Source organism: Manis javanica, chromosome 9, assembly GCF_040802235.1.
Source record: "Manis javanica isolate MJ-LG chromosome 9, MJ_LKY, whole genome shotgun sequence".
In the NCBI taxonomy this organism is placed as follows: Eukaryota; Metazoa; Chordata; class Mammalia; order Pholidota; family Manidae; genus Manis; species Manis javanica.
In genome coordinates this window covers 91,199,275-91,217,100 of record NC_133164.1, presented here as the reverse complement: position 1 = coordinate 91,217,100, position 17,826 = coordinate 91,199,275, and the positions used below count along the sequence as shown (strand labels likewise).

General features: G+C 37.2%; 1 protein-coding gene across 7 annotated transcripts in view; it reads right to left on the bottom strand.

Moving 5' to 3' along the window:
- Positions 1-15,555: 15,555 nt before the first annotated feature.
- The window catches only part of MOCOS (molybdenum cofactor sulfurase), a 58,309-nt gene continuing 56,038 nt past the window's right edge, over positions 15,556-17,826 (bottom strand). For 5 of the 7 annotated variants that reach the window (XM_073212916.1, XM_017665778.3, XM_017665777.3 and 2 more), the window contains 2 exons: positions 17,013-17,117; positions 15,556-15,747 (listed from right to left, as the gene is read on the bottom strand). In XM_073212916.1, the coding sequence (XP_073069017.1) occupies positions 17,029-17,117 (89 nt within the window). In that variant the 3' untranslated portion in view covers positions 15,556-15,747; positions 17,013-17,028. Of the gene's footprint in view, positions 15,748-17,012; positions 17,118-17,826 lie in introns of those variants that run through there. The other 2 variants (XR_001853886.3, XR_012121197.1) reach the window with 1 other exon arrangement.

Sequence of the window (17,826 nt, the reverse complement as noted above, 5' to 3'; positions counted from 1 at the left end):
AGGGACATAATAAAGGTCAGAGAAGAAATAAATAAAATTGAGAAGAATAAAACAACAGAATTAATTAAACCAGGAGCTTATTCTCTGAGAAAATAAACAAAATAGATAAACCCCTAGCCAGGTTTACCATGAAAAAAAAAAAAAGAGTGTACACACATAAACAGAATCAGAGAGGAAAAAGGAAAAATCAGTATGGACAACATGGAAATACAAAGAATTAATAGTGAGTACTATGAAAAACTATGTGACAACAAATTGGACAACCTAAAAGAAATGAACAACTTTCTAGAAAAATACAACCTTCCAAGACTGACCCAGGAAGAAACAGAAAATCTGAACAGAACAATTACCAGCAGCAAAATTGAATCAGTAATAAAAAATTACCAAAGAACAAAATCTCCAGACCACATGGCTACACTGCTGATTTTTATGAAACATTTAGAGAAGACCTAATACCCATCCTCTTTAAAGTTTTCCAAAAAGTAGAAGAGGAGAGAATACTTCCAAACTCATCCTATCAAGCCAGCATCACTCTAACACCAAAACCAAAGACACCACAAAATAAGAAAATTACAGACCAATATCCCTGAAGAACATAGATGCAAAAATACTCAACAAAATATTAGCAAACTGAATTAAAAAATACCTCAAAAACATCATCCATCATGATCAAGTAGGATTTATTCCAGGGATGCAAGGATGGTACAATATTTGAAAATCCATCAACATCATCCACCACATCAACAAAAAGAAGGACAAAAATCACATGATCATCCCCATAGATGCCAAAAAAGCATTTGACAAAATTCAACATTCATTCATGACAAAAACTCTCAATAAAATGGGTATAGAGGGCAAGTACCTCAACATAATAAAGGCCACATACGACAAACCCACAGCCAACATCATACTTAGCAGCGAAAAGCTGAAAGCTTTTCCTCTAAGATCAGGAAGAAGACAAGGATGCCCACCTTCCCACTTTTACTCAACATACTACCAGAGGTTCTCATCAAGGCAATCAGACAACACAAAGAGATAAAAGGCACCCAGATTGGTAAGGAAGTAGTTAAACTGTCACTGTTTGCAGATGTCATGATATTGTACTTAAAAAACCCTAAAGAATCCACTACAAAACTACTAGAACTAATATATGAATTCAGCAAACTTGCAGGATACAAAGCAAATACACAGAAATCTGTTGCATTCCTATATACTAATGATGAACTAGCAGAAAGAGAAATCAGGAGAACAATTCCATTTACAATTGTCTCAACGAGAATAAAATACCTAGAAATCAACTTAACCAAGGAGGTGTAAGACCTATACCCCGAAAACTACAAGACACTCATGAAAGAAATTAAAGAAGACACCAGTAAAAGGACATATATCCTATGCTCATGGGTACAAAGAACTAATATTATCAAAATGGCCATCCTGCCTAAAGCAATCTAGAGATTTCATGCAATCCCTTCAAAATACCAATAGCATTCTTCAACAAATGAGAACAAATAGTTCTAAAATTTATGTACAATCACAAAAGACCCCGAATAGCCAAAGCAATCCTGAGAAGGTAGAATAAAACTGAGAGGATTATGCTTCCCAACTTCAAGTTCTACTACAAAGTCACAGCAATCAAGACAAGTTGGTACTGGCACAAGAACAGACCCATAGATCAATGGAACAGAATAGGGAGCCCAGATAAAAATCCAAGAATTTATGGTCAATTAATATATGATAACAGAGCCATGGATATACAATGGGGGAAATGACAGCCTTGTCAACAGTTGGTGTTGGCAAAACTGGACAGCTACATGTGAGAGAATGAAACTGGAGTATTATGTAACCCCATACACAAAAGTAAACTCAAAATGGATCAAAGATCTGAATAAAAGTCATGAAACCATAAAACTCTTAGAAGAAAACATAGGCACAAATCTCTTGAATATAAACATGAACAACTTTTTTCTGAACACATGTCCTCAAGCAAGGGAAACAAAAGCAAAAATGAACAAGTGGAACTACATCACACTAAAAAGCTTCAGTAGAGCAAGGACACCAGCAAAGGACACCATCAGTAGAACAAAAAGACATCCTACAGTATGGGAGAATATATTCATAAGGGACATATCCAACAAAGGGTTCACATCCAAAATATATAAAGAGCTCACATGTGTCAATACCCAAAAAGCAAATAATCCAGTTAAATTATGGGCTGAGGATCTGTATAGATACTTCTTCAAAGAAGAACTTCAGATAGCCCACAGGCACATGAAAAGATGCTCCACATTGCTAATCATCAGGAAAATGCAAATTAAAACCACAATGAGATATCACCTCACTCTTATTAAGATGGCAGCATCCAAAAGACAGGAAACTACAAATGCTGGCAAGGATGCAGAGAATGGTGAGCTCTCCTACACTGCTGCTGGGAATGTAAGCTAGTTCAACCATTGTGGAAAGCAGTATGGAGGTTCCTGAAAAAACTCAAAATAGAAATACCATTTGACCCAGGACTTCCACTCCTAGGAATTTACCCAAAGAAAACAAGTTCTCAGATTCAAAAAGACATATGCACCCCTATGTTTATCGCAGCACTATTTACAATAGCCAAGATATGGAAACCACCTAAATGTCTATTAATAAAGAAGATGTGGTACATATACACAGTGGAATATTACTCAGCCATAAAAAATCCTACCATTTGCAACAACATGGATGGAGTTCGAGGGTATTTTGCTCAGTGAAATAAGCCAGGCAGAGAAACAAAAGTACCAAATTATTTCACTCATTTGTGGAGCACAACAATGAAGCAAAACTGAAGGAACAACACAGCAGCGGACTCACAGACTCCAAGTAGGGACTAGCAGTTATCAAAGGGAAAAGGTTTGAGAGAGTGGATGAGAAGGGAGGAAGAAGGGGATTGAGGGGCATTATGATTAGTACACATGGTGTGGGGGGGGGATCATGAGAAAGACAGTGTAGTAGCACAGAGAAGACAAGTAGTGACTCTGTGGCATCTTACTATACTGATGGACAGTGACTGCAGTGGGATGTGGCGGGGACTTGATATGGGTGAATGTAGTAACCACATTGTTTTTCATGTGAAACCTTCATAAAAGTGTATATCAATGATACATTAATGAAAAAAAAAGCGAGCTTCTCCTTTTTCTGTAAAGAACATGAAGGAAATACCTGAAAAGACATTTTCATGTTGCCTCTATGCAGGCAGGACTTGTAAAAAAAAAAACCTTATTTTACTTTCTGTGAATCTCTGAGATTTGATTTTAGAATTAAATTCAAGGGACATCATGTTGCCCTTGGTTTTCATACTCTTTTAGAAGCACATATAGCTGAACTTCAGGAGGCAGAAACCAAGGAAAGGACACAATGATAAATACCCAATAAATCTGGATATATCACTCCATAGAATACACAAAATACATATTTTTAATTAATTTATTTATTTTATTAAGGTATTATTGTTATACACTCTTATGAAGGTTACACGTGAAAAAACATGAATGGATGTTGAATTTTGTCAAATGCTTTTTTAGCATCTATGGAGATGATCATGTGTTTTTTGTCCTTTTTGTTGATGTGGTGGATGATGTTGATGGATTTTCAAATATTGTACCATCCTTGCATCTTTGGAATAAATCCTACTTGATCATAATGGAAGGTCTTTTTCATGTATTTTGAATTCAGTTTGCTAATACTTTGTTGAGTATTTTTGCATCTATGTTCATCAGGGATATTGGTCTGTAATTTTCTTTTTTTGTGGTGTCTGCCTGGTTTTGGTATTAGGATGATGCTGTCCACATAAAATGAGTTTGGAAGTATTGCTTCCTCTTCTACTTTTTGGAAAACTTTAAGGAGAATGGCTATTAGATCTTCACTAAGTGTTTGGTAAAATTCAGCAGTGAAGCCATCTGGTCCAGTAGTTTTGTTCTTAGGTATTTTTTTGATTAACAATTCAATTTCCTTTCTAGTAATTGGTCTGTTCAGATTTTGTTTCTTTCTGGGTCACTCTTGGAAGGTTGTATTTTTCTAGAAAGTCCATTTCTTCTAGGTTTTCTAGTTTGTTAGCATGTAATTTTTCATAATATTTTCTAATAATTCTTTGTATTTCTGTGGTGTACATAATGATTTTTCCTTTCTCATTTTTGATTCTGATTATCTGTGCAGACTCTTTTTTCCTTGGCAAGTTTGGCTAGAGGTTTATCTGTTTTGTTTATTTTCTTGAGAAACCAGCTTTTGCTTTCATTGATTCTTTCTATTGTTTTACTCTTCTCAATTTTATTTATTTCTGCTCTAATCTTCATTATGTCCCCTCCTTCTACTGACTTTGGGCCTCATTTGTTCCCTTTTTTTTTGGTATCATTAATCTACAATTACATAAGCAACATTATGTTTGCTGAACTCTCCCCATCATCAAGCTCCCCCCACCCACATACCCCATTAGTCTCTGTCCATCAGTGTTCTAAGATGCTATAGATTCACTACTTGTTTTCTCTGTGTTGTAGAGCCCTCCCTGTGCCCCCCCCCATATTATGTCTGGTAATAGTATTGCCCCTTTTTTCCCCCTTATCCCTCCCTTCACACCCATCCTCCCCAGTCCCTTTCCCTTTGGTAACTGTTAGTCCATTCTTGGGTTCTGTGAGTCTGCTGCTGTTTTGTTCCTGCAGTTTTTTTCTTTGTTCTTATACTCCACAGATGAGTGGAATCATTTGATACTTGTCTTTTTCCACTTGGCTTATTTCACTGAGCATAATACCCTCTAGCTCCATCCATGTTGTTGCAAATGGTAGGATTTGTTTTCTTCTTATCCCTGAATAATATTCCATTGTGTATATGTACCACAGCTTCTTTATCCATTCATCTACTGATGGACACTTAGGTTGCTTCCATTTCTTGGCTATTGTGAATAGCGCTGCAATAAACATAGGGGTGCATATGTCTTTTTCAAACTGGGCTCCTTCATTCTTAGGGTAAATTCCAAGGAGTGGGATTCCTGGATCAAATGATATTTCTATTTTGAGTTTTTTTAAGGAACCTCCATACTGCTTTCCACAATGGGTGAACTAATTTACATTCCCACTAGCAGTGTAGGAGGGTTCCCCTTTCTCCACATCCTCACCAACATTTGTTGTTGTTTGTCTTTTGGATGGTGGCCATCCTTACTGGTGTGAGGTGAATCTCATTGCGGTTTTACTTTGCATTTCTCTGATGATTAGTGATGTGGAGCATCTTTTCATGTGTCTGTTGGCCATCTGAATTTCTTTGGAGAAGTGTTTGTTCATACCCTGTGCCCATTTTTTAACTGGATTATTTGCTTTTTGTTTGTTGAGGTGCGTGAGCTCTTTATATATTTTGGATGTCAACCCTTTATCAGATCTGTCATTTATGAATATATTCTCCCATACTGTAGGATGCCTTTTTGTTCTATTCATGGTGTCATTTGCTGTACAGAAGCTTTTTAGCTTGATATAGTCCCACTTGTTCGTTTTTGCTTTTGTTTCCCTTGCCCGCAGAGATATGTTCATGAAGGAGTTGCTCATGTTTATGTCCAAGAGATTGTTGCCTTTGTTTTTTCCTAAGAGTTTTATGGTTTCATAACTTACACTCGGGTCTTTGATCCATTTTGAATTCATTTTTGTGTATGAGGTTAGACAATGATCCAATTTAATTCTCTTACATGCAGATGTCCAGTTTTGCAAACACCAGCTGTTGAAGAGGCTGTCATTTCCCCATTGTATATCTATGGCTCCTTATTGTATATTAATTGACCGTATATGTTTGGGTTAGTATCTGGACTCTGTCCTGTTCCACTTGATTTGTTCTTCTTTTTCTAGTTTCATTAATTGTGTTTAGACTGTTCATATGGGATTGTTCTTATTTCCTGAGGAGGCCTGTAGTGCAATATACTTCCCTCTTAGCACCGCCTTCGCTGCATTTCACAGATTTTGTGCTGTTGAGTTATTGGTGTAGTCTGTCTCCATATATATCTTGATTTCTGTTTTTATTTGGTCATTGATCCATTGGTTATTTAGGACCATGTTGTCAATCCTGTGTGTGTTTGTAGGCTTTTTCATTTTCTTTGCATAATTTATTTCTAGTTTCATAGCCTTGTGGTCTGAGAAGGTGGTTGGTACAATTTCAATCTTTTTGAATTTACTAAGGCACTTTTTGTGGCCTAGTATATGATCTATTCTTGAAAATGTTCCATGTGCACTTGAGAAGAATGTGCATCCTGCTGCTTTTGGGTGGAATGTTCTGTAGACATCTGTTAGGTCCATCTCTTCTAATGTGTTCTTCAGTGCCTCTCTCTCCTTATTTTCTGTCTGCTTGATCTGTTCTTTGGAGTGAGTGGAGTGTTGAAATCTCCTAAAATGAATGCATTGCATTCTATTTCCCTTTTAATTCTGTTAGTATTTGTTTCACATATGTAGGTGCTCCTGTGTTGGGTGCATAGATATTTATATGGTTGTATCCTCTTGCAGGATGGACCCCTTTATCATTATGTAATGTCCATCTGTGTCTCTTGTGACTTTCTTACTTTTAATGTCTATTTTGTCTGCTACAAGTACTGCAACACCTGCTTTTTTCTCCCTATTAGTTTCATGAAATATCTTTTTCCATCCCTTCACTTTTAGTCTGTGTATGTGTTTGAGTTTGAAGTGAGTCTCTTGTAGGCTGCATATAGTTGGGTCTTGTTTTTTTATCCATTCAGTGACTCTATGTCTTTTGCTTGGTGCATTTAGATCATTTACATTTAGGGTGATTATCAATAGGTATGTACTTATTGCTATTGCATGCTTTAGATTTGTGGTAACCAAATGTGCAAGGGTAACCTTCTTACTATCTAAGAGTCTAACTTAACTCATTTAGTATGCTATTACAAACACAATCTAAAGGTTCTTTTTTTTCCTCTCCCTTTTTTCCTCCTCCATTCTTTATATATTAGGTATCATATTCTGTACTCTTTGTCTATTCCTTTTTATTACCTCTGGTGACAGCTGTTTAACCTTAGGAGCACTTCCATCTATAGCAGTCCCTCCAAAATAGACTGTAGAGATGGTTTGTGGGAACTAAATTCTCTCAGCTTTTGCTTATCTGGAAATTGTTTAATCCCTCTTTCAAATTTAAATGGTAATCTTGCCAGATAAAGTATTCTTGGTTCAAGTCCCTTCTGCTTCATTGCATTAGATACATCAGGCCACTCCCTCTGGCCTGTAACGTTTCTGCTGAGAAGTCTGATGATAGCCTGATGTGCTTTCCTTTGTATGTGATCTTATTTCTGTCTCTGGCTGCTCTTAACAGTCTGTCCTTATCCTTGATCTTTGCCATTTTAATTATTATATGTCTTGGTGTTGTCCTCCTTGGGTCCCTTGTGTTGGGAGATCTGTGCACCTCCATGGCCTGACAGACTATCTCCTTCCCCACATTGGGGAAGTTTTTAGAAATTATTTCCTCAAGGACACTTTCTATCCCTTTTTCTCTCTCTTCTTCTTCTGGTACCCCTATAATATGAATATTGTTCTGTTTGGATTGGTCACACAGTTCTCTCAGTATTCTTTCATTCCTAGAGATCCTTTTTTCTCTCTGTGCCTCAGCTTCTTTGTATTCCTGTTCCCCAGTTTCTGTTTCATTTATCATCCCCCCACCATATCTAATCTGCTTTTAATACCCGCCTTTGTGCTCTTCAATGATTGGATCTCCATCCTTAATTCGTTCCTGAGTTCTTGAATATTTTCCTGTACCTCCATGAGCATGCTTATGATTTTTTTCTACAATTAACAATTTACTCTATCTGTGTAATCATATATTTATCCATTCATCCATCCCTTTATCCTCCCACCAATCCATCTCTTTTTTTTAAAATAACAAGTTTAATACATGCACATTGTTTAAAAATATGAACAGTATAGGCATGTTTATGATTTTTGTTTTAAAATCTCTTTCAGGAAGATTTATTAATTCAGTCTCAGTCCTTTCTCTGGTGTTGAGATTTTGTTTTGAACCAGTTTCCTTTGACATTTCATATTTGTATTTGGTGCCCTCTAATGCCCAAAAGCTCTACTCTCTGGAGCTGCTCAGCCCCTGGAGCAATATTTTCGGTCACAGGGGAATGGTGCTGCTGCCTGGGGGTGGAAAGAGCTGTTTCCTGTTTCCCAGCTGTTATGCCTGTCTGCACTGCCTGAACCAGTGGACAAACACACAGATGTAAGCCTCTGTGGTTTGTGTTTGTAGCTGCTGTAGGTGGGGCTTCCCTCTGGCTGGCCTGATGCCAGGGCAGGGGCTGCTTGTTTTCGAGCCAGGTAATGGCTAGCCAGTGTGGGGAAGACACAGCAGGCTGCATATCATGGTGGGGGGCCTTGGAGCTGCATAGCCATCCAGGAGGATGGAGCACCTGAGGATCATTTAGTTCCCAACCTTATGGGCAGAGTGCACCTGAACAATTTTATCTACCTGTCCTTTTTCCTGAGCAGTAAGCTCTGTGCAATCCTTGCCCCTTTAGCAACCCTCTCACTGTTAGGAAGTCTTTCAGACTGCCTGCCCAGCTTCAACGGAAATGAATTCCTGTTTTCCACAATGAGCTGGATTCTCCATCTCTCCAGGTATTCCGCCTGTCTTAGCTTTCCAACAACACTAGTCACCAGAGCACCATGCAATGTAGGTTCATGCTCTCAGAGCAGATCTCTAGGGCTAGGTGTTCAGCAGCCACAGGCCTCCATTCCCTCCCTGCTCTGTTTCTATTCTTCCTGCCAGTGAGATGGGCTTGGGGAAGGGCTTGGGTGCCACCAGGTCACAGCTTTGGTGCGTTACCCTATTCTGTGAGGTCCACTCTTTTCTCCAGGTGTATGTAGTCTGGTGCAGCCCTCTTTCCTGTTCCTCTTTCAAGTTAGTTGTATTATATTTTTGTATTATATGTGGTTTTAGGAGGAGATCTCTGTATCACCTCTCAAGCCACCATCTTTCAAGGTGCCCAGGGATTTAAAGGAAAATACGAACACAGTGAGGAAGGAAATCTTTGCTACACAATTTATTTCCCTGTGTTTAAAAATTCTGCTTTATCATTGCCTTGTTTTATATGTTGCTTTTGAGAAGTCTCATGCTAGTCTAATTCTTTATCTGACTAAAGCAGAGCTTTGAAATAGCTACCACAAAGCCCCCTTCCAAGTAGGTCTCTAGTCAGGGAGGCACTGACATATTTTTTGTTTTTTAAGTGCTTTTTATTCAAGTATAGTTGATATACAATATTATATTGGTTTCAAGTATACAACACAGTGATTCAACAGTTACATACTTTATTAGATCCTCACTCCAACTAGTACAGTTACTATCTGTAAACATAGAAAGATATTACAGATTCATTGGCTATATTCTCCATACTGCACTTCCAACCCCATGACCAACTTATGGTATGATTGAGATTTTTGTGACTCTTTATCCCCCTCACACACACACACACATATCTAAACCTACACGGTAACTACCCATCACTTCTCAGTTTTTGTGAGGTTCCTGCTGTTCTGTTCATTTTGTTTTGTTTTGTTTTTAGAGTCCACAAATAAGTGAATTCATATGGTATTAGTCTTTCTCTATCTGGCTTATTTCACTTAGCATAATACCCTCTAGGTCCATCCATGCTGTCACAAATGGCAGGATTTCTTTCTTTTTTATGGCTGAGTAATATTCTATCATGTATATGTACCACCTCTCTTTATCCGTTCATCTACTGATGGACACTTAGGTTGCTTCCATACCTTGGCTATTGTAAATAATGCTGCAGAAATCATAGGGGTGTGTTTATTTTTTTGAATCAGGGATTTTGTTTTCTTTGGGTAAATTACTAGAAGTGGAATTACTAGGTCATATGATATTTCTATTTTTGGTTTTTTGAGGAACATCCATACTGATTTCCACAGTGGTTGTACCAATTTACATTCCCACCAACAGTAGGAGCATTCCCTTTTCTCCACATCCTCACCAATGCTTGTTATTTCTTGTTTTTTGGATAGTGGCCATTCTGACTGGTGTGAGGTGATATCGCCTTATAGTTTTGATTTGCATTTCCCTAATTATTAGCAATGTAGGACATTTTTTCATGTGTCTGTTGGCCCTCCATATTTCTTCTTTGAAGAAATGTTCGTTCAGGACCTCTGCCCATTTTTAATTGGGTTACTTAGGTTTTTTGGTGTTGAGTTTTATGAGTTCTTTATATATTTTGTATGTTAAACCCTTATCAGATAAATAGTTTAAATATATTCTCCCATACTGTAGGTTGCATTTTTCTTCTGCTGATTGCATCCTTTGCTGTACTAAAGCCCTTTAGTTTGATGTAGTTCCACTTGCTCATTTTTTGTTTCACTTGATGAGGAAATGTGTCCAGGAAAAAAATTGCTCATACTTATGTTCATGAGATTTTTGCCTATGTTTTCTTCTATGAGTTTTATGGTGTCATGACTTCCATTCAGGTCTTTGATCCATTTCAAGTTTACATTTTTGTATGAAGTTAGACAATAATCCAGTTTTATTGTCTTGCATGTAGCTGCTTCATTTTCCCAACACCAGTTATTGAAGATCTGACTTTTCCCCACTGTATATGCATGGCTCCTTTATGATATATTAATTGACAATATATCTGTGTTTATATTTGTGCTCTCTATTCTATTCCACTGACATATGGCTCTGTTCTTGTGCCAGTACCATACAGTTTTGATTACTGTTGCTTTGTAATATAGGTTGAAATCTAGGCATGTAATACTCCTAGCTTTGTCCTTCTCTCTCAGTATTGCTTTGGCTAGTCAGGATCTTTTGTGGTTCCATATGAACTTTAGGATTGTTTGCTCTAATTTATTTTAAAATGTCATTAGTATTATGATAGGGATTGAACTGAATCTGTAAATTGCTTTGGGTAGGATGGCCATTTTGATAATATTTAATTCTTCCTATCGATGAGCACAGGATAGATTTCCATTTATTTGTGTCTTTTTAAATTTCTATCATGAATGTCTTAGTTTTCAGAGTACAGGTCTTTCACCTCCTCAGTTAGGTTTATTCCTAGGTATTTTATTCTTTTTGATGCAGCTGTAAATGGAATTGTTTTCTAGTTTTTTTCTGCTAGTTCATTGTGTATATAGGAATGCAACAGATTTTTGTCTGCAATTTTGCAGAATCCAGTTATTAGTTCTAATAGTTTTTGATGGAGTCTTTAGAGTTTTCTATATATATAATTGTGTCATCTGCAAACAGTGACAATTTTACTTATTCCTTATTAATTTTGATGCCTTTTATCTCTTTATCTTGTCTGATTGCCATGCTAGGACTTCCAGGATTATGTTGAATAAAAGTGGTGAGTAGCCATCCTTATTTTGTTACTGATCTTAGAGGAAAAGCTTTCAGTTTTCCACCATTCAGTATGATGTTTGCTGTGGGTTTGTCATATATGCCCTTTATTATGTTGAGGTGTGTTCCCTCTATACCCATTTTGTTGAGAGTTTTTATCATGAATGGATTGTGAATTTTGTTAAATGCGTTTTCAACATTTTTTGAGATGATCATATGGTTTTTTCCCTTCTTTTTCTTAATGTGGTGCATGATATTGATTGAGTGATGAATATTATGCCATCCTTGCACCCCTGGAATAAATCCCACTTGGTTGTGATGGATGAACCTTTTGACATACTTTTTAATTCAGTTCGGTAATATTTCATTCAAAACCTTTGCATATATGTTCCTCAGGGATATTGGCCTATAATTTTAATTTTTTTGGTAGTGTCTTTGTCTTCTTTTGGCATTAGCATGATCCTGGCCTCATAGAATGAGTTTAGCAGTATTCCCTCTTTTCCCACTTTTTGAAATACCTAAAGAAGGATGCATATTAGCTCTTCTGTAAATGTTCGGTACACTTCAGCTGTGAAGACATTTGGTGCTGAACTTTTGTTAGGAGTTTTGTGATGACCAATTCGATTTCAATGCTGATAATTGATCTGTTCAGATTCTGCTTCTTCCTGGGTCAGTCTTGAAAGGTTCTACTTCTCTAGGAATTTGCCCATTTCTTCTAGGTTGTTCAACTTATTGGCATATTTTTCATAGTATTCTCCAATAATTCTTTGTATTTCTGTGATATCTATTCTGACTATTCCTTTTTTGTTTCTGATTTTGTTTGTGTCCTCTCTCTTTTTTTTCCTTGATAAGTCTGGCTAGTGGTTGTCTGTTTTATTTATCTTCTCAAAGAACCAGCTCTTGGTTTCACTGATATTTTTCTATTGATTTTTCTTTTATTTCTTCCTGCTCTGATCTTTATTATGACCCTCCTTGTACTTTGGGTTTTGTTTGTTCTTCTTTCTCTAGTTTCATTAGTTGTGAGTTTAGACTGTTCACTTGGGATTGCTCTTGTTTCTTGAGGTAGGCCTGTTGCTATGTACTTTCCCTTCAGAGCTGCTTTGTGGCATCCCACATATTTTTTTTTCTTGAGCTGGTTATTATTATTTTTTGGTATCATTAATATACAATGTCCCAAATATTTTGAAATGTATTTTTGTTTTCATTTGTGTCCATGTATTGCTGGATTTCTACTTTGATTTATTCATTGATCCATTGATTACTTAGAGGCATGTTGTTTAGCCTCCATGTGTTTGTGGGTTGTTTTGTTTTCTTTGTGTAATTTAGTTGTAGTTTCATACCATTGTGGCATGAGAAGTTCCTTGATATAGTTTCAACCTTCTTGAAATTATTGAGGCTCTTTTTTGTGCCTGGTATGTGACCTGTTCTGAAGAACATTCCATGTGCACTTGAGAAAAATGTGTATCCTGTTGCTTTTGGGTGGAATATTCTATAGATATCTTTTAAGTCCATCTGATCTAATGTATCGTTCAGTGCCTCTGTTTCCTTATTTTCTGTCTGGATGATCTTTCCATTAATGTTAATTTGTGGTAAAGTCCCCTAATATCATTGAATTGTCTATTTCTCCCTTCAGTTCTGTTGGTATTTGTTTTACATATTTAGGTGCTCCTATGTTGGGTGCATAGGTATTTCCAGTTGTTATATCCTCTTCTTGGACTGATCAATCCCTTTATCATCATGTAATGTCCTTCTTTGTCTCTTGTTACTTTTTGTGTTTTGAAGTCTATTTTGTCTATGATAAGTACTGCTACTCCTGTTCTTTTCTATTATTTGCATTAAATATCTTTTTCCATCCCTTCACTTTTTAGTCTGTCTTTTGCTTTGAAATGACTCTCTTGCAGGCAGCTTATAGATGGGTTTTGTTTTTTTATCCATTCTGTCACCTTGTGTCTTTTGATTGGTGCACTCAGTCCATTTACACTTAAGGTAGTTATTCATAGGTAGGTATTTATTGCCATTTTATTAATTTTGTTCTTTTTAATAGTTCCTCTGCCTTGTATACTCTTGTTATTTGATGGTTTTCTTTAGGATTGTGATTGGATTTCTTTTTTGTGTGTATCTATTATAGGCTTTAGGTTTTTGGTTACAAGGTTCATGGATAGTTTCCTAAATATGTAACAGTCTATGTTACGTTGCTCTATTTCAAACACAATCTAACATTACTTTTTAATTTTTCTTCCTGCTCCACACTTTATGTATCACAATGTGCCCTAATTTGTGTGTGTGTGTGTGTGTGTGTGTGTGTGTGTGTGTGTGTGTGTGTGTGTGTATCCCTTGACTGATGTCACAGATAGTTGCTGTTACTGCTTTTGCTTTTAACTTACTACTTGCTTGGTAAGTGATTGGTCTACTACCTTTACTGTGTTTTTTTTCCCCACTGGTGAAAAATATTTAGGCTTAAGAATATTTCCATCTACAGAAGTCCCTTTAACATATCTTATAAGGCTGGTTTAGTAGTGGTGAATTCCTTCAGCTTTAATTTAACTGGAATACTTCTAATCTCTCCCTCAGTCTTAAATGGTCACCTTGCTGGATAGAGGATTCTTGGTGGGAGATGCTTTCGTTTCAATACATTAAATATTTCATGCCACTCCCTTCTGGCCTGTAAAGTTTCTGCTGAGAAGTCTGCTGATACCTAATGGGGTTTGCCTTATAAGAATTTTTTTCCTTCTCTAGCTGCTTTCAATACCCTCTTTATCCTTAATCTTTGTCATTTTAATTATTCTGTGTTTTGTGTTGTCTTCCTATGGTTACTTTGTTAGGAGCTCTCTGCACTTCCAGGAGCTGAGTGTCTATTTCCTTTTCCAACTGGATAAGTTTTCAAACAATTATATCCTCAAAGAGACTTTCTACTCCTTTGTCTCTTTCTTCTCCTCCTGGTACTCCTATTATGTGAATATTGTTTTATGTAGAGTTGTCACATGGCTCTCTTAGCATTCTCTTGTTTGTACATTGTTTTTCTGTTCCTCAGCTTTGCTGTTTTCCTAATAACTTCATCTCACTGATGATCTCCTCTACTTTCAGCAATCTAATAATTAATTCCCTCCATTGTGTTTTTCATTTCAGTTATTGTATTCTTCAATCCTGAGTGGCTCTTTTTCAAATCTTCTAACTTTGTTAAAGTTCTCACTGAGACTATCAATTCTTTTCCCCAGGTCAGTGAGTATATTTATGACTGTTACTTTGAAATGTTTATCAAGAAGATTGGTGATATGTTTCATTTAGCCCTCTTTCTGGTGTCTTATTTTGTTCTTTCGTTTGAAACATATTCCTCTGCTTCCCCATTTTGTCTGGGTTTCTGTGTCCTACTCTTTGATAATGAAACAGATCACTAATACCAAGGGTTCTGAATAGATCATACAGGGAAGCCTGAGCCTGATATGCCAAACAATTGAGCAGCAGAGAGAAGTGGTAACACTGGCTTTGGAGGATGCTGTGGGCAGTGTGGGCATGGGTTTGGAGTAGAGAAATTATTGGACAAATGCAACAATCCAATTGGAAGGTGCTCCCATTCCACCACCATCACTGAGTGTAACTTCAGGCTTAGGAGAGATCCCCAGTGTATCAGCTCAAAGGGAAAGAGCAGTGGTGCAGAGGAATAGGAAGTAAGAAAAAATGGCTGCTGGCCTGTGCCTTTGCTCAGCACCTCCCCTGAGGAATATGGCCATAAGCCACATTAAACCCCTAAATATAAACTCACCTCCTCCATGTACATGAGAGGAAAGGGGCACATTCTCATTCCCTCAACATTACTGGGCACAGTCTACCTTCCTCAGTACAAAGGGGTTGAAAAGCACCTAAACATTCTTTCTAAAAACAAAGTAACAACATGGGAAAATGGAAAAATAGAGGAAGTTCAATATTCCCAGTGAGGCTCATTAAAAATCTCCTCTAATTCAAACTATCATACTTCCAACACATGTGGAAACCTTGCTGGTGTCAGCACAGCACTCGGGCTGAATTTGCCTAGTGGAAAGCACAGAGGCCTTGGAGCTGCCCTCTTGAGCAGGGCCAGGGCACTTGTGCAGAAGGAGGAGTTAAAGGAAGCCTGTGCAAGTGTTATTTACCTCCAAGAGGAAAAGAACCTTCCTTGTTCCAAAGATCAAGTTCTAATGAACCATGTACCAATCTTAATAAGAGCTGAGATAGTTGTAAACAGGCAATTTTAATTTGTTCTGGAAAATTTTAGGAGGTAACATCCTGATGTTTCTCAGAAGCAGGTAAATTGTGGAGTTCCACATTTTCTTTCAACACAGGGAACACCTGAGATCCCACAGACAGGAAACATTGAGAAGATAAATCCAAAGACATATGCATCAGATACACACCAAAGTTCACCTGTAGACAAAATGGCAACAACAATAACAAGCTAGATTATTTTAGCAGTTGAAACAATTTTGTAAATAATAATGTTTAACTAAAATTAAGTCAAATCTTTTAAGACAGATACTAAAACCTGGACTTGATATGTCCTATTTGTCACTTAGTAGAATGTATTAGAAAAAAGAAGAATCCTAATGTCAGATGCCAAGGATTCTCATTCTAAGGTGTCCTTTCCCTCATCCCAAGGTGTTAGCCCCACTCTTTATTGCTGGACCCAAGCTTTTTTCTCCTTCACATATACCCTGAGCTTCCTGCAGGAGGGCCTTCTTCCTCCATGGGCCTCTATCACTGCCAGGCTGATTTCTCTCTGTTCCCTTACATAAGCACCATTTTATGAAATTAATGGTAAAATTATTCTGCGTTCTCCTTGACAATGTATGGTATAGGTTAGGTTCTCCAAATTCTCCAAAGTAAAGATGGAAGGTCGAAAATGAAGAGTTGTGTAAGAATACTCAAGGTTTGCCATCAATGCAAGCAAGCCAGGAAGAGCCCTTTGGAGTCTGTGACATGCCCCCAGAACTGTTCATTCCTGTGATAACATCAGTTGGTCAGCCCCAAGTTCCAGGACCCAGGCTCAAAGCTAGGGCCAAATTAATTACTTAAGATTATGCACATATGGGTGAACACAGGCACTCTCTATACAATCTTTACAATTTATCTGTAAATCTCAAAGTATTCCAAAACATTTTTTAAATAAATAAAGATTTGTATCCATGGGAATTACAGTGATGCTAAGCAATACCAATCTGTTACAAGTTCAGCTTTTATCATCTGGAATTCACAAAAACAACTTTAGTCATTTTAACCTTCAAGAAGAAGACTTATAGGCTCAGTGTAGTGAAATTTACTAAATTTTTCTATGCAGCTACTACTCACCATAAGGCATTTTACTCTCATGAGAGATCTGTGGTGAAGAAAATTATGATTGAGACAATAGAATTACTTTGCTTATTTACTTACTTCTTATTTATACTCATACCACTTCAACAAGATTTGAGAACATCAAAAATATACATAATAAGACCCCAAAAAAGAGTGAGGAAATGAGTGGAAAGGAAAAATAAGATGGGGCCACGAGTGAGGTCAGAAACTTAACAGTATCCCATACTTCAAACATTCCCTCACTTTTAAATATTACTCAGCACACTTAGGGATTAGTTCTGGTGTAGATAATGAGCCAGGATCTTAACACAGATGTCACATTTTGCAGACATGCTTACCTTTCTCTCTCGACTCTCAGAAAGCTTTTGAAAAACATCTTGGTTTCGTTGCCCAGTTTTCTGGTTGATGCAAATCATCTGACATCTGTGACAAGGCCCCAAAACCTGGGAAGTGAAAAAGAAAAAGAAAGCATTGCCATGAAAGTGACCAAACCCTCCCACTCTGCTGGGAGGAATCTGTCCAGGATTGGTTGTAAAAGGCTGCCTCCCAGCCAGTTTCAGACTGACACAGAAATGCCGGGGACTCTACCGACTGCAAAGAGCCCGCAAGTAGCATCTCTTCATAGTGCTGCTGGGGAACCATCCATATTTATCAGCTGAAAGGTAGCTGCTTCAGGGCTTTGTAGAGAAAGGGAAGAATGGTTGTGAATCTCAGGTGGTTCCCAGGAAATACTGGGGATCCTCCCAGAAAGAAAAGAACTAAATGGTTGGAGGACAAACTTGGAGAAGACAAACAGCCAGAAACCCAGCACTGAGCCACGGTGAGAGTCATCAAAATAAAACTTCTGTGTGCCCATGTCCTTTGAACCAGCAATTTCACCACTAGGAATTTAACCTAAGAAACAAATCAGAAGACAAGCACAGATTCATATACAAGGATATTTCTCACACTATTTATAATAGAAAGAATCTGGTATTCTCAAATCAAATAATAGAGAAGAATCCTATATGATAAATATTATGCCAGTATTAAAATTAATCTATAAAGGGCTTTAAATAAAATGGTAAAGATTTTTATAATTGAAATAAGCAGAAAACAAAATTATATGTGTGTACATATTTGTGTATGTGTGTGTGCATTTTGCATACATAC